The sequence below is a fragment of the Ptiloglossa arizonensis genome, chromosome 3 (assembly GCF_051014685.1).
Source record: "Ptiloglossa arizonensis isolate GNS036 chromosome 3, iyPtiAriz1_principal, whole genome shotgun sequence".
Taxonomy (NCBI): domain Eukaryota; kingdom Metazoa; phylum Arthropoda; class Insecta; order Hymenoptera; family Colletidae; genus Ptiloglossa; species Ptiloglossa arizonensis.
The window spans coordinates 20,235,558-20,253,725 of NC_135050.1; the positions used below are offsets into that span (position 1 = coordinate 20,235,558).

An 18,168-nucleotide genomic window follows, 5' to 3' on the forward strand; every position below is an offset into this window, starting at 1 on the left:
AACGAATTTATTTCCCGAGAAATTGTTCGCAAACGGCTTCCCTTTCTTAACGATCGTAGAAATCTCGATGTTGGCACATCCTGAACAAACAGATTTATGCACTTACGAAGACACCGCGCAAAGTGCTCGGATTTAAACCACTTCGGGAACGAACATTTCGTACGAAATCGACGACAATTCGAATTGAACGTTAAATCGGTACGATTCTTACAATTTTCCAATCGCGTCGACGTATTTTATCCTCGAGAAATTTACTTTTCGCTCTGTATACGCAAATTAGAATTCTGGTCAATGTCTCGGTTAATTCGCGAATAGTTCTTTCCAATTTGGACGGTCACGCCCGCGTTGCAATGTTTGGAATAATTGAAAAACTAAACGCAGGTGCGATGATCTACGAGACTAACGAGATCACGTCGGTGGAAGAAGAACCGAAAAATATTTCAATCGCGTTATTTCAGTCACTGGGCCATTCGACTGGAAGTTCGGCTCGAGTTCAACGGTCGATTACAATCTTCGTCCATTCACCTACGAGGTCTCGTTAAAATTCGAGCGCTCCCCTTATTAGTCCCATTTTCACAGCCAAATGGTGGTACTCGGTGAATATTTTCGCGACGATGTCCTCGCGTGGACTTCTCCGATTTGATTCAAAAATAGTTACCCGACACCAGCAATTACCGGGAGTGTATTATCATCGACGTTAACGAAGATCGCGCTTCTCGTCGAGAATGAGTTCCGTTCGCGGTGTCGCGAAACAAAATTCAACGAATCAGAGTTTCAACGGCCAGAGTTTCCTCGAGGGACCGCGGCCTCGAGGATATTCGCGAGTTTCGCGACCGAATAATAATACTCGGCCCGTGAACGTTTCCCCGCGTTCGTGTTTTCCAGACACTCGAAAAAGGTTAATAACGCGCGGTACGCGGCGCGAGGGTCTATCAAAAAATCTCTCTCTCTCTCTCTCTCTCTCTCTCGAAATACAATATTTTCAGCTGGAAGCGAGCGCGTTAAACACCATACGCCGCCATCCGGCTTGCACTCGAAAATTTATTCGGTTCGCGTTTGGCGCCGGTTTGCTCGAAGCGTTCGCGAAACGAACTCGTGTCTATTGAAATGCTAACGCTACTCGCCGAGGCGAGGAGGCTTTTTAAATCTTCCGGTTCTGGGCTCTCGCCGGTAACCCGTGCGTGACTCGTTACGGTATTAATATCTTTCGTACGATGATAACGTTAAACGTTACGGAAAAAGTAAGAGAGAAATGTACTTTCTTCGGGATTCGGTTTCTTGCGGATTGCTTCGAAAAGATCGCAACGCGTAACTGTGTACCAGGTGGATCGTCTCGACTTTGTTCTTTTTAGAAGATAACGAACGAATTAGAATTCTGTTCATCGCCGTACGATTCGTTTCACAGTTCGAATTATACGGTTGTGCGTAAAGAAGTTGAAAGTGATCTTGAGAAATGATAGTTGGAAGAAGGAATTAGATTTGCAATTATCGTGTCATATTCCATTCGTTCACGAGTTACGGTAAACTTTGAATCGTTCGAGTTAAGCGGTCTATTCTGTACATTACAAACATACGCAGACAGGTACATGTGTCTTTTTTGTACATTTAAATGATACGTTCCGAGTAAAAGAATACAAGAGGAACAAATTTACGTCAATTACAATTCTGACGAATAATAACCGAGAATGTACCAACGCTAGTGAACAAGCGGGGACTTTTCAAAAAATACATTTCTTTAATTCGACGCATCGCGATATCGGTACTCCTCCAAAAAAAAAAGTTATTCTCTCGCAAGTGTTAAAATTCCTTCCAAGCACTCGGTATCGCCCATTGAAGATACGTACTCTTTCGATCTCCAGCATCGAGTTTTCGGGCGTTGAGATATCGCCGGAGAAACGCGAACGACGTTATTTCGTCGACGAGAATCGTAATCTCGGTTTTCCTCGAGATATACAGTCCCGACGTTGTCGTCGCTCGCGATCGTCCCGCGTCGGGACAACGGATAATAATTGGATCGTCCGAATCGGATTCTTATCAGCAGAATCAGTGTCACCGACCGTCTCGAAAGTACGATTCGAACTCCGCGCCGTTTATTTTTTTCTCGCCGCGATTTTACCCATTTTGTCGCGTCGAATGTTTTTCCACGAATGAGAAACAACGAAACGAAATTTTCCACGGTACTTCGAAAGGAATTTCTTATTTTTCGCTTCTTTCGACACCGAATCGTATCTCGCGACACGATTCGATCACGATTCATCAACGCTCATGAGCGTTCAACGCGTACGAGAATTCGATGCGCGAGATGATATTCCGCGTCGTTTATTTTTTTCTCGGCGCAATTTTACCCATTTTGTCGCGTCGAATGTTTTTCCACGAATGAGAAACAACGAAACGAAATTCTCCACGTTACTTCGTAAGAAATTTCTACTTTTTCGCTTCTTTCGACACCGAATCGAAGTTCGCGACACGATTCGATCACGATCGGTGCCTATGGACGTTTGTTCGATGGATCGACCAGAGAATTCGATGCTCGAGATGATAATCCGCGCACGGAGTGCGTCTCGCGCGAAAATCGTCCACGCGGGGAGAGTTGGAGCGATCTTAACGCATCGCGACGTCGTTGGAGAAATCCCAACGAGACAATCGCTCAAGCAACGTCGCGTGGGTCGTAAGTCGTTAGGGTTGCGGGCACAGTTTCGGAAGAGTAGTTTGTTAGACGTTTCCCGTATCTGGGTCGATCTAATTTCCCGTGAGAAAGCTGTTCGCTTTTACGACGTCGCTTACCGATTTTCACGCGCCCCGAGTCTGAGCTCACCGATGTTCCGTACGACTGTTCCTAATTCGATTCGCGTGTTCCTTACGATTATTCGTACACCACGGTATTCGTTATCCCCGAGACTAGACTTTCGAGCACCCTTCACATTCCAGAACGGTACGAATATTGGTCGATTATCAAAATTTTGATAATCACGAGGCTCTTGGTTAAGCATAGCAAAATCGATAAGTGTCCCATTCAAATATAGAATATTTCTCTTTTGCTCCATAACGTACAAATGGTCCGAAGAACCGAGCGAAATCGATCGTTTTTCCCTAGTGTATCTCTCGGGTCTATTTCGACCTACAACGTTCTCAAAATAATCGTTTTTCTATCGTTGAAACTACAACAGATGCAACCTGATGCTACTGCATTTTTCTTCTCGCGTTACAAAGGCAAAGATATAAATTTCGTAGATTCGGAACACTTGTTACTTAAACTCTACCTCGTATGTACGGTGAAATGTAAGAACGTTCGAAGGTTAGAGCAGAGTGGAGAAAACTTACTAGTTTAACGGTGTTGCCCGCTCGTTTGAGCGCGTCGACAGCCGCTGCGTGCGGTACGTCGACAACGGACACATCGTTCACCTGCAGTATCGTGTCGTTGACGCGCAAACGTCCGTCCGCGGACGCAGCGCCACCCGGTATAAGTTTCGTGATGTAAATGGCGGTGTCATTGCCAAAGTGTGGATTGTCCGTACCCCCGGCGATGCTGAACCCAAGACCGGCGCCACCCCTCTCGAGGACGATCTCCTCGTACTCCCAGTCATCGTCTCCGTTCACCTGAAACGTTGACAAATTTTTTTCATTAAACACCGTCACGATACCGATCATCGGCCTATACAAGATAATTGCGAGGTGAAATACAACGAAAGAAAGATCGTTTCCTTTGCCTTGTCTCGCGACGAACACCGTACCGATATTAATAATTACAAGTCGAATTAAAACGAAGAGAAATTGAATTACTCGTTTTATCTCCGTACGGTGAAATATCTCGCGAAGAAACGACATTGTTAGAAATATTTTTTTAAAGTTACTATTCGATACGAAGGGAGACATTATACGGTATAAATATTGCTTTCACCTTTCCCCGTTTGTAAAAATATGTTTTCGATACCACAACGATTGCTCGAGAGATATTCCATTGTACCGAAACAGACTGTACACGTTCAGCATAGTGTTTCTCGGCGGTAAATTTTACGGGTCGCGTACACGTTGTTAATGATCGATGTACACTTGAAAAATCGTTCGAACAACGAGCGCGTACGTCGTGCGATTCATTTCGGACGTCTACTTTCGGAGTACGCTTTCGAAAGTGATTAAAAAAGGTGGAAAGGTTTAAGCTGCTTAAAGAGTTCCGACCGCGGGTCGGGTCCTTGCGAAAACACGATTGGAACTTTACATAAGCGCTGTAGTTAACTTCGTCAGCGGTTCGAGAATTGTGTACACAAACTGCACGGATGTTCGTAAACTGTTTGTCCGAAGATTATAAGTATATTTTACCAAAGGGACGTTCCCTCGAGGGAACGCTCGAGTTTGCGTCCACTGTAATCGTATCGGTGGAAAAATATCTTACAAATACGTGTCGTACCGGTTAAGCACACCAAGTATGTTGTATTCCGTATACGTACCACGACTCTCGCGACGGAGACTGTGGAGCACCAGTCGTCAATTTTTACGGTTAAATGTATTTGCGCGACACCTCGGCTCGCTCTTTGATACGCGAATAAGCAATCGGTCCAGAGAGGATAGTACTTCGCTCAGACTGTTGTAAGAGTAAACACCGAGCCAACGTCTACTCGCTCGAGGGTTTCGCGAGTGTTACGAGATTTTTACGAGATTGTCGTAGGAACGAAGTTCCCAGGATTTGTCCAACTTCGAACGACTCTAAAAATGAACTCGGAAAGAGCACTCGAACGAACTTTGAAAGAAGAACTTCCTCGTCGAAAAATACCGTTTCGGTAGATATCGAGAAGAAACCCGGTTAGAAGAGAGGACGAGCGAAAATCGAAAGAAATCGAGAACCGGAACGAAGAATGCACCGTATGTGCAACAGAAAGCAGAGATTACACCGCTAATCCGGTACGGGTCAGTTCCTAATTACACGAGGGACAGAGCGTCCCGCAGAGCGAAGGAGTTAACTAGTTAATTGATTTTGAGACCCGCAGAGTAGCAGATTAGGTCGCGGAGAACTCTGGATCGATGGCGGTCGGTCATGGTAGTTATCGCGGAAATGGTGACGGCCGTTTAATCGCGTTATGATCCCTTGTACTTGAACTCCGAATCCATTCGCGAGGAGAACGATCGAGGATCGTTCCAGCAACAATGAACACCTAATTTCGTTTTTGTCGGTTCGACGAATTTGTTGACAAGATTTTGGAAAACCCATTTCGTTTTTATTTTTATTTTCTTCCGAATTTATTCTGAACGCAAACTCGAAGAATTTGGTTTCGTTCTCGCTGGCGCGAAAAAGATTCTTGACAGAAAAAATTGTAATATTTTTTGGCGCGCGTATTCGAACCGCAGGAGACGATTGACTTGCTTTCATCGAAGTGCAAGATCTACTTTTGCTTCTTTTTTTTTTTTTGTTTTACGCGTAACAATAGTGGTTGACGAATCCTCGTTAGAAATATTTTCGAGTACGCCTCTTGCATCGAATATGTCAGCAAATCATTGAACTGTAGATGTTCTTCTCGCTGAAGTTGATCTTGCTCGTATCTCCACGAAAGATTAAATGGTGGTGTCACGATTGTCTCGCGTGAAAAAAATTAGAGGACGTTATTCGCACATGAGTATACTTCTATGAGTGTTTGAAAAAGTGAAAAATTCCAGACTGAGTGTCCTTAATACCCTTGATCCGAAGATTATTGTATAGAATAGTAATCAAGAATAGTCGAACCTCTTCTTGTATTCGAATCATCGGGAACAAGAGGGCCCCAAACTCCAGCAAGGGTGTTTGTTCTAGGGTCGTTTCGTTGCTGAAGTTCAACACCGCTTCATCAGGATTACGACTCGGATACCTCACGAGCCTAATAGAGATCGTTACGATTTATCGATTCGTTCGATACGACTGTTCGAACGATAATCGTAACTTGAGCGATGGTTGTCGTACAATGTTGTCAGGAAACGACCAAATCGTACAAGTTGTTACACGTGTAATCAAAACGATCGTACAACGAGTCGTTACGGGACACCGTAAGGCTCGCTGAGAACTTCGATGCAATAAAAATACATATTTTAACTCATCGAGAAGTGGCTCTCGAAAGTTAATGCACCGAAATTTGTTCAATTCTTCAAATCTCCAAGAAAAACTTTCTAACTCGAGATGCGAAAAATGCTTCGTAAAATATACAAAGATATAAGATCCAAATTGATTCAACGATTCATCCTTACTTTCGACTGAAAACGTTCAGTTTCCCGTGTACAGAAATGAATCGAGCGCAAAGGGTGAAAAGTCTAACGCGCTACGACACTGATTATCTTCGAGTCACCGAATTTGGTTTTCGGTCGCTGTGTCACGAGTCAACGGTGCGTAACGTTTCGAAAACTGGTGATTTCAAACGTCAAAGACGAAGAACCACCTTGCGCGCGATAACATACGTACATCTTCCAACGGATGTTGCGTTGTTCGCGTCGCGACGATTAATTCCGAATAAGTCGTGAACGATTCGAGACCATCGACCGTCCGTAACATCGAAACGTTCCGATCGCGGATAACGTATCGACTGGTGGATCGAGGAAGAGGCTGCTCCGCTCCGTTATGTTGTATTTCGCGCGTCGCTCGGTATCGCGATGACCCACGCGCGCAATCACGAGCGCCACGACAGATTTGACGCACGCGGCTGCATCGGCCCATATTGCCTGCGGAATCGCGAATTAATCGTCCCGAATTACCATTCTATGGACCCGGCCCGGACAGATGGAACGCTCTAAAGGTCGTTGTTGGAGATCCCAGTTACTCCGGGTAACGGTCCCCGATGCAGGCGCGACGTTGACATTACGATGCAATTATGGCGGGCTACTGTCGGTCGGTTAATCGACGATTAGCAACCGCGCCACGGTGAATGGAATCGTTAATTAATCCGGCTACGTTTCCGCCCTCCCCAGAAGAACCGGTTCCACGGCGGAGAGAGAGAGACTGTTTGCTCGTCGGACAATTTCGTACCGCTCTTGTCCTGCTCGTTTCCACTCGTTCCACCACCACCGCCACAGCTTCCACTGCACATTTAAATGCGAACCAAAGGCGTCGTTTTCCTACCCTTTTTCAACGCGTTGCAATTCTTTTCCACTTCGAAATTCGTATTTTCCACTTTGTTCTTAGAAGGAAACGTCAGTACCGATTCTCACCGATTTTAACGAAATTTGGCGGGCTTATAGCGCACTATACAATTTTTCCACTCTTTTTCTCCTTGTTGCAATTTTCTTCCTTTCTAAAATTCGTAATCCTCCCACTTTGTTCTTAGAAGAAAACGTCAGTACCGATTCTCACCGATTTTAACGAAATTTGGCGGGCTTCTAGCGTATTATAAAATTTTTCCACCCTTTCTCTTCTTGTTGCAAATCTCTTCCTCCTTAAAATTCGCAATCCCCCCATTTTGTTCTTAGAAGAAAACGTCAGTACCGATTCTCACCGATTTTAACGAAATTTGATGGGCTTGTAGCGCACTATAAAATTTTTCCACCCTTTTTCGCCTTGTTACAATTTTCTTCCCCTCTGAAATTCGCAATCCCCCCACTTTGTTCTTAGAAGGAAACGTCAGTACCGATTGTCACCGATTTTAACGAAATTTGGAGGGCTTCTAGGTCTACGTGTACGATAAAATTTGTCGACCCTTTTCGTCCGCCTTGTAACTCCCTTCCCCTCCGAAACTCGTAATTCCCCCATTTTTGCTCTCACAAGGGGCGATAACACTGATAAGTGATCCTCGCCGATTCGAACAAAATTTGGCAGGCTTGTAGGTCCGCGTGTACAATAATCGTAACCGAGAATAATTTCTATAAATCCGTATATAGACCAGCCAGTTACGAGAAAAATAAACGCGGAGTTTGGAATACCAAGCTTAGTCGAGTTTAATTTCGATTCTAATTTCGATTACGATTTTCACACACGTGGACTTAGCAGTCTGCCAAATTTCGTTACAATCCGCGAGAATCACCGACATTGTTCTTGTAAAACGTGCCATCCGAATCTTTTATCCACCAACGATATTATTCCTCCGTGTCCAACGTTTATCGCCGTTAAAGCTCGAAAATTAAACTGTAAAAAAATACGAATCTTCGTATCGAAAAAATACGTTCGCGGTCCGCGAATAAATCGACGACAGGCTGCTGCATAATGCGAAACAACGATTTACCATTTTACGCCGGCCGTTCACCATGGTGGCTGTCATCGTGCGTGCTGTCCCGACGTCGTTAACAACATCTTAAAACGCCGATAACGACGTTAATGGCGCCTCCGGCGGACAGATCCGGGCAGAGAGTCGTATATAATTCTTCGTTCACATTCACCGAATTTCACTTCACCACGTGTCCATCGAATATCGAAATCGCATTTAAAAACGTTCGGGTGTCGTTACTTTTATCGCGCCACTGTACACGTCGAGTAATTTTCATTCGTCCACGAAACGAAACTACCATGAAAGATGTTCGCCCGGTCGTACCCTAAAACGGATACGCGCTCCATTTTTGTTACCATTCCGAGAGAGGGGACGCGAGGTCCAAGTGGACGAATAACGAAATTTTCATATTTTTCGTCGCATCTTCCCGAGAATATCACCGACGGATCGACGAGGCGCGCCCGATGGAAACGAGTCCAAACACGACCTCATTCGGACTATTTTTAATTCTACGTGTCCGGCGCACGGGGCTCGCGGTATTGTCGCTCGAACAATTCGAGTTCGGCCGAACGAGGTCGTGTTTGGACTCGTTTTCATCCGGAGAACCTGGCCAATCCGTTGTTAAAATTCTCACGAGGATGCGAAGAAAAATACAAAAATTTTCATTCTCCATCGGTGGGCGTCGTTTAACCTCGATCGTTTTTCGGTTGTGTCGACCACGATTACGAGAAACGTTTTCGGGTTTGAACGCCACCGTACCTTGAAAGACGTTCATCGTCGATACATTGCGATCATCCGTCGACGAAAGAGCGTTCTGTCTCACTCGATAGCCGCGTTGCACTTTGCACGTGAAACTTTACGAATTACACAGCTTCTCCTAACGCAAAAAGAGAAACAAATTTCTCGAGTACAGAAGCTACAAAATTTTCCAAAATTCTCGTCCCCCTTCTGGAACATCTTTCAAGGAGGTGTATTCTATTTCGCACTTTTCGATGCAACGATCGAGCACGCGTTGCACCTGAAAATGTACAAATTCCTCGGCTCTTTTTAACGCGAAAAAAAAACAAACAAAAAGAAACAAATTCCACGAGTACAGAAGTTACAAAATTATCCAAAATTCTCGTCCCCCGTCTCGAATATCTTTCAAGGAGGTGTATTTTATTTCACACTTTTCGATGCAACGATCGAGCACGCGGTGCACCTTGCGCGTGAAAATATACAAATTCCTCGGCTCTTTTTAACGCGAAAAAAAAGAAACAAATTCCACGAGTATATCAGCTATAAAATTATCCAAAATTCTCGTCCCCCTTCTCGAACATCTCTCGAAGAGGTGTGTTCCATATCGCGCAAAAGTTTCGATGCAACGTTCGAGCACGCGGTGCACCTCGCACTAGGAGATCCACGAAGCAGCTTTTTCTAACCGCGGGCAGGTAACGCGGGAATCACGTGAATTATTTACGAGCACGGCACGGGATCGTATTATCGAGTGTGTAATCGGTATCGGAGCGTTACGTAACATCGCGGAAAATTCACGACGGGAACGAAGATTAATACGCCGTTGACGTTCGCATAAATTTACGCGGCCGGATCGCGCGCGAGCAGCCGCGGAGACTCGCGGCGCGTTACGGGTTGCCTTCTCGAGCGGAAAATTCGCAAACTTACAACGACACTGCGCACTTGGATTTATCTTGGGAAAGGGTCACGAACGATCGACGAAAGGGATCAACGAGTCGCCGTTAATTCCACAAATCGTCGAGGATCGTCGAGGAAACTGAATCGTCCGCCTGGTTGTCGCGTATCGAGCCGAGAGGAACCGTTTTCGCGCGTAAACGAGCGGGAATACGACTTCCGCGCTAAGTGGACACGGAACAGTCAACCTTCCTCGAAGGCTGGAAATCGCGAAACTGCGACAGTTCTGTCACGACGAGCAAGAAGTAACGTTATCCGGTCGCGTTCTCGTTCCCGCGGAGCGTCACACGCTCGAAACTGGCGGCCGTTTCAACCGCGACTCTCGACTGTGCTCGCTCGTTCGTTCGTTCGTTCGCTCGCTCGCTCGCTCGCTCGTGCCGCGCGGCAGTCATCGCTATTATAATATTAGACCAGTGGCCGACTATTTCCAACCGACTGTGAAAATATACCAGCGGCACGCGTACTGCACGACGAAGATACGAGTACCGAAATAAGCCGTCCGTGGTCAGTCACACGGCTAGCAACGACGAGACGCGAAGATTTATGGCTTCCCTCGATCCACCACGGGAGATTTTCCCCGTTGTTTCTTACGTTTATTCGAATCCCGGCTACCTTTGATCACCGTTTATAAGATCCCGTACCCGTTTCGTCATTTTTGGGAGAGCGCTCTAGAAACGTCCAACGGTTCTTCCAAGTTGTTCGACACTTCGAGAGATTATTTTTTTACGAACCTGGCTTTGAACGTGTACAAGCAGAGCGTAAAATATATCGGGAAACATTGTTGCGTAATTTCAAGAAGTGTCCCACGCGTCCGAGATTATTGACTTGTAAATATTACGTCACCGTTGTCCCCGAAATCTCAATAATGTATTACAGGACCAGTTCTCCGTAGAAGTGGAGTAACTGTTCAAATAAAATCGCGAACGTTGAGCGGCGTTTTTAAATATCGGACGAGAGGCTCTCTGTCGTTTATTTGACCCGTGGTAATCTTTGATACCGTTACCTGTTCGATTGTACCCGTTTTGTAATTTTTAGAATTTTACTCTTTCTGGAATTACCTGAGAGAGTTCTTCGCCCGTGTTGACACTTTAGGGCGATCCGATCTGAATCGTAACCGATCATTTTTTCGAAGCAATTTCGACTATACCGTAGAGCGTAAAATGTATTCTTTTATTACGTCGCGAGATTATCGACTTTGAAACATTACAAAATTTAATTCGTTCGAACGATGTATCGTGGAACGCGGTTCCCGTACAAACGGAGTAAAGGTGAAAATAAAATAAGTAAAGTCGACCGAGGTTTTTAATCTCAAATGCAGCAGTATCCCGGTGTTGGATTATTTTTCACGAAGGCATCGGTGTTAAAATACCGCTCGTCGGTCGAACATTTTCCGTAAAGTGGAAAACGGGACGAACCACGGTTAGTTTGGCATTGCGCGAATTACACGTCGAGAGAATTTCTCTCGTCTAGAACACGAGACTGTACAACCATTACGAAGTCGAAACTCGATACTTTTGCGGAGAGCACGCGAAAGCATTATTTCCGTAAAAAAAAAAGAAAGAGAAAAAAAAATGGTTCCGTAATTGTTAGCGAGCGCGGTGGAGCGCAGATTTTCCATTCTTCGTTCCACGTTTTTGCAGAGTCGTTGAAACATTAGCGGTTTGACCCGTTGCGTAATTTCGCTCGACGAACGACAAAATTGTCGCTCGTGCGTCGTGGCTCGAGTTTCTGCGCGTTGATCGGTAAATAAAGATTCGTGTTTACGTAGCGTCGATGCATCGTCCATTGCCACGACGATCGATTGTACTAAAATTCCATTTTCTTGTCAATACACCTATTACTTTTACCATACGCAATTTAACCCTTTCCGCGATCGAACACTGAACGTTTTTTCGTATCACCGTGTTTGTAATCACCAATTTATTTTACGAATAATTTTGATTCGACGGTTCGATACTCTTCTGAGGTATTTAAAAATAATTCGAGATCGACCGTTTCAACGAGCTTGAGATCAATTCGGACGCCCGACCACCACCGGTGGTAATTTCGTTAGCAGAATCGACGCAAGTTGGTGGGGTTGGTTTCCATGTGTGTTGGGTGGACGTGGCGTTAAAGAGCAACACGGTGGTCTCGGAATCTTGGCTCGGGAGACTCCGACGGTCCGAGAGTCCATGCCGTTCGTGTTTTGAATTAACATCGCGACTCGGAACCGTCGGCTATATTCGTTGGCCTTTGTCGGAACGCGGCTCCCAACCGTGGGTAAAGATAGCCGCGTTTCGTGGCAAATAGTCGTGATTTCGGGCCACGCTGACCTTGACAATAATTACCGTACCCTCGGCGAATTAATTTAGATCGACTCCAATTTCTTTTTCTCGCGCGACCACACTCGCCGGTAAATTGGACCGGTTGAAACGTTTCGAGATTTACTCTTTATCGCGCGTTTCTCTCTCGAGTAATGATCGTCGCGTCGAGGAGCGATATTTTTGTTTAAAATCGAGAGTAATTTGATCGTTACTCGAGCCTTCGATCATCGGGTCTTTAATATCGGTCGAGTACGTGGAACACCACAGACAGTATTCGTGATTTCGAGCCGACCTTGACGATAATTACCATCACTTCGGTGAATTAATTGATCGATCGAGTTCATTTCTTGCAGAGACGGTGGAGAAAAACGTCTATAAATACGAACGAGCGAAACATTACGAGATATTCCTCTTTATCGCGATCTTTGCGCAATCGAGCTCTTAAATAATAATCGTCCCATCGGGGAGCGATATGTTCGTTTCGAATCATAATTACCGTCACGTCGGCGAATTAATTAATCGATCGAGTGAATTTCTTTCGTCGTAGCGGAGAAACGCGTCTATAAATTCTGTGCGAGCGAAACATCTCGCGATCCGTTCTCTCGCGCTCTTGAATAATTATTATCACATCGAGAAGCGATACGTTTAATCGAAACCGAGAACGATTTCAATATTCGAAAACTATTCTTCACGCGCGACGACACTCGCGAATCGATGGAAGTGAACGTCTACGAGTCGTTTCGCGTTTCATTTTTATTATTCGCGTACAGACCGAATCTCTCGCACCGAGGTGAGAAGGACGATACCGATTATCGTTGAATCGACAAACAACACACGCGTTTACAACCGGAACTAATTCAATTGCTTCCTATCCGGAATCAAGTTCCAGAATGTTATACAGCACCGTAGACTTCAATATGTATACTTGGAATTTTTGAACAGGTAACTTCCGCTTCTCTGGTTCAACATTGTGAAAGTTATTCCAACAAGAACACGAAGATCCCATAAATCTGACGTTTTCGTACCTTCTAAGAGGTTAAAAGCCGCTCGAAGAGCACCGAGCATTCATTATATGTTCTTCATGCACCGTAGGAATATTTTACAGCGTGGAATGCACCGTGTACTAAATTTATGCAATCTTTGAAGATTCTTCGTACAAAATACACCACCGTGATCGAGATCCTCGTTTCCTTGCAAAATTTTCTTATTCCGTTTCGAGACGATTCTTACAAACCGGACCGATTCGATTATCCGCGGAAATACGCGCTCGTTATTATTCCGGTAATAAATGTACCGTTTAGATAAGAACGCGTCGCGTCGTGGAAACGATTAATTTTCGAGTGAACGCGTTTCTCCTCCTGCGCGAGTCAACTTCGTTTCTTCGAGTAGAATTTAAATACACAATTTAGCTTATCTAAAACAAAAAAAAGAAAAGTCTTAAAGGCGATCGTTCCGCCAATTCGGAGCGTTGAAGTCGCGTGGCGTAAAATGAAATCCACCTCGAGGATTCCCCCGCGACCGGGTCGGTCATTTTGGTAAATAATAAAATCCTCTCGACAAGGCGCGGGAGATCTCTGTCAAAAATCACCCGACTCTTGGTTTCGAGAGTTTATAGGGAGCTTACGTTCGCCTCGACGCGGCGGCGTGAACGCCGCGAAGCGATTCGAGCCAGCCACCGGTTTAACGACGAATGAAATTACCGGGTGTATCCGACAGGAATGCTCGGTCCTCGCCTTCGTCGCCATAAATAGCAGATTCTCCTAAAAAGGGGCTGCAGACTGGCAGCCGCGTTATTAAGGCCGAGATGACGCGCTAAAGTCCGCCGACCCGTTTAAGCCCCGCTCCGCTTCCAGCCCGAAGAATCTTTTAATATCTTAATAACATAATCATTTTCTCGTATTTCGGAGCGGAACGTTTCGATTAAAGCACCCTCGTCTTCGAATTAATTCCTCGAACGTTCAAATTCTCCCGTCGAACAAGCGGATCTCGGTTGTCTCTGTTCCTTACCCTAATTATCTTAGCTTCCGTTCGAAAGCGGATTCCACTATTTCGAAAGGAAAATTTAATGCTCTCTCTGACATTGTTTTTTCTTCTTTTTTTCACGGAGGAGCGATCGACTCAAATATTCCGTGGAATTGATTTCGAGAATTTTACTACAAAACGTGTACGAAATACATTCTCGATGTACTTCAATCATCGAGATTACGTTCGATTGTACAGTGAAAATCTTCGGATCAAAAATCTTCCGGAACTCTTGTTTTTAATACAACGAGAAAAGTAAGAAAATACAGGTGCATACAGATGCATCTACTTGCATCTATTGTAACAGCTCCGGTCGAAGAAGAACAGTGCATCGTGGAGATGCGGGTCGTACAGGACCCGACGGAAGATTTACGATCGAGAGATCGTGAAAAACTTAAAATCGAGTTTTCGATTCGAGATCACCGGTGATCGACTCCTCGATTCGGAGAAGTCGATCCACCGATCACTCGCTGGGATATCTTCGGTCATCGTAACACCGAGAAACGCTCCCGTGCAACGTGGCGGGATATTAATTCCAAGTAACGAATTCAGGACGTGAAATTTACTTTTAAACTTAATACTTCCTCCACGGTGAGTTGGGCAAGTCGAGCATATATATTACACGGTAAAGTAACGCAAGTAACGCAAGCGGGCGGGCAGGCGGGCGCGTAAGGTGCGTGGAGAAGGCGAGAAACCGAGTCGCGTTAAGCGGAATTAACGCGATAGGGAACTCGAGCCGGCTTTTGTCTTTGAAAATTAAAACGAAAAGACTCGCTTCCTGGTGCATTCCCAAGGAAACATCGCGAGCCTTGTCGCCGCGTCAAAGGGCCAGAAATACATTTCGCGTTCTCGCCAAAAAGCGATAGCTGAAACGGGCGTACCGCAATTTTATCCCTTGGCTCTTTGAATTTCCGGCAATGGTGTTAGGGGAGGGTCGCTCTTGTATTTTAATTAAAATGCGCATCGGTGAAACCAATTCCGCGCACGGAAGCTTCGTTAGCCGCGGGGAATTTTTTAATCTTGCGTGAATTAATGTTCCTTTCGAATACTACCGTTTCGTATTTCATTTGTTTATTCAAAATTGGCATTCCTTTCGTTACTAGCGCGTGCACGCGGGCCACAACGTGGAACGCGGACACCGATGGCAATGAAAATTTACGTAAACGATCGCGGCCCGTCCCTTTTTTTCGAGTTAGGGGCTGCTTGTTCATCCAAACGATTCTCGTTTACCTGTAATCGGACGATTACGATATACAATATCGCGCTGCACGATTCGATCGACTATATCTAGACACTTTGGTAACGTTCCGAATCGCTCTATGTAGGATTATGGAATTGTTTAGCACAAGAAGAAATGTAAATAGGACACTCGTGCAGCGGAGTACGGTTACGAACAACTGAACAGATTGTAACGATCACGTCGGCACACCAACGGAAAAAATAGGAAAGCCGGTATCGAGCTCATCCACCATTCCTTGACTTCTCAAGTACTGCACGGTTCAATGTCGTTGTATTCCAACACTCTAGAAAAATCACTTTTACGATTATTACATCGTTTCGACCAAGATGTACATACGGCCAAAAGTATCCGATCGCGCGTACGAGGCGATAGAAACTCATTTTGTTTACCCAAAGCAATCGGTCTCGTGTGCTCGAATTCATTTCTATCGCGAATATTTGTTCTCGCGGAAAGATTGAAATCCCGTGCATCGATAACTATTTAAAAATACCGATCAAACTGGCACTGTTGCGAGTTTCACGAAAGAACGTGGAGCACGAATCGCTGGTACGATTACGTGTACCTAGATCCCGGTGGATCGACATTCTTCTCTTGCAGATATTTCTTTACGGTTTGCGAAATTTCCACGCGAATTCTTCACGCGTCACACCGCATACGCGAAATGTCCCCGTTTCTTTTCAACGTAACGGTTCACGCGCCGCTCGTTTCTACGTTGTCCATTTATAATAAATATCTACGTCTCGTATCATCGTCTAGCTAGAAATTAAAATTCTTCTTCGTCCTCTTCTTGCGCGAGCTTCGCGTCGCATCGATTGCAAGGTCATCGGCGACGAGGTTATCCGGATATACTATATTACGAAGAACATGTTTATTCCTTCGAGCTGGTTTGTCGTGTTTCTTATACGGTCCTGAGCTGTTGGCGATTCACTTTCTCCGCGTTCGTACAAAACGTGAGTATTCTTTGATATTTGAAGGGTAATTCAGGTCGTAACAGCGCGGTTTCGATTTTTTAATCAAGCATTCGCGTGTAAGTTTAGCCCGATCGTCTCTTAATAGAGATTACAACTCTTCCTTTTCTATTGCTGAAAATTTTAATTCCAAGTTTAATTTATCTTCCCATGGAATTGCAACTCGTTAGAAATTAAAATCTCGTACTAAACATTTTCCATGGATGTTTTACAAACATTTTACAGAAGGAGCGTGATCGTTCTGGAGTAGAACCGCGTCTAAAATTCTTACAGCTAATCACGATACTCTTGTCCATCCTCGGTGCCAACAATTTTAAGCGGTTGGTCAAGGGCATGGTCCGACTCGAGATTCCACGGTTCTAACGTTGGAGAATTTAGTACAGCGAAGCTAGCCAATGGTCTTGATGCGAGAACGCTACGGGGAAAATCGAGGGCCACTGACTTAGGGAGAACTTTCTCTCGCGGGAAAAAAGAATCTCGAGTGCGCGTTCAGCACCGTAACTCTCGTGGGTAACTAGGCTGCTTTGCTTTCGATCTCACCGATCTGAAAATCACGAACCGAAAATTATTTAATAGTCACCTCCAGCGAGTAGATACGACAATGAACGAGCGAACCTCTGGTCAGGTATCGACGAAGAAAGGTACGAAAGACCTTGGACTTCGGTGTCTCAAAGTTGCAAGGATGTTTACTCTCGAGTCACTTCTATCGGTAAATTTTAATAAAATTCTAGCAAGAAATTGTAGCACGGAAAATAAACGAAGCGAACGAGGATCGACTCGATGCGATCCTGGAACAATATTCGGACGAGAAGGATCGACTCAACCCCCGTCAGAAATCACAATGGAAAAGCGTTGAATGAACGCTGGGAACGAGCGACTGCGATTGCGGTATGTAAATGAAACGTACGCTATCGCGGTCACGTGCCGGGTGACACAACGATTGTTGCATCAACGGTAAACATCTGCTGACCGTAGATTTGTGCCACGCATCTCCATGAGGCAATCGAGTATCGCCCCTGCACTTGACACCCGACAGAGAGACTCGAGGATCAAGTGGTTCAAGTGGTTATGGACCATGAATCGCGTTCCTTGGATAATCTCGGCTTCGAAGTTCGCCTACTGTAGCAATACATGGTTCGCGTCAGCGACATCTTCGCCCGTCCTAACAGAGAAAACGTGTCTTGCACAATTTTACACGCCACGAAGAGAGAACTCTCGCCGGTAAGCTCTACCGGCAAGACCTGTTGCATCGAATCGTATACATTAGCAACGTAATGCACTTTCTTTCCCCGCAACATCCCATTCGTCCAGGATTCGATGCACTCTCGTTCCGACTACTGTCCTTTGCAAAATACGTGTTTCATAAATCCTGTCACAACGAACGAATCAACCTCTCCCAAAATCCAAGATTCTCGAACGTTTGGAAAGTATTCCTCTTTCAAGTTCGAATTCTCCTTTTTCTTCAAACTTCTTCTTCAGAATGCATTACGCGCAGATTGTACAGCGCGCAATATTTCCTCGTAATGTAAACGAAATTGCGATCACTCCGTCGTTGCGAAATATCGTCCGAACTCTTTCTTCCTGTCGCTCGAAGGTCGCGTTAAAAAAATTGCAACTCCGCGAGTGCATTATCGCGTGCACGAAAAAAATGGTACGATCGAAGGCGAAAGGTTCACCCACGTCGATTTCTCGTGGGTTCGCTCGGGAAGGATTTACGGAGCCTGTTTCGGATCCTGACATCGTTGCATCGTATCTCGAGGGATCAACAGTCTCTTACGCAACCCGGAATGAAATCA

At 45.2% G+C, this 18,168-nt stretch overlaps 1 protein-coding gene across 18 annotated transcripts in view; it reads right to left on the reverse strand.

Annotated features, from left to right (window-relative positions):
• Window positions 1-18,168, reverse strand: part of LOC143144991 (disks large 1 tumor suppressor protein-like) — a 796,996-nt gene that overhangs the window by 140,831 nt on the left and 637,997 nt on the right. For all 18 annotated transcript variants that reach the window (XM_076307933.1, XM_076307928.1, XM_076307927.1 and 15 more), the window contains one exon: window positions 3,322-3,597. In XM_076307933.1, the coding sequence (XP_076164048.1) occupies window positions 3,322-3,597 (276 nt within the window). The remainder of the gene's footprint in view (window positions 1-3,321; window positions 3,598-18,168) is intronic.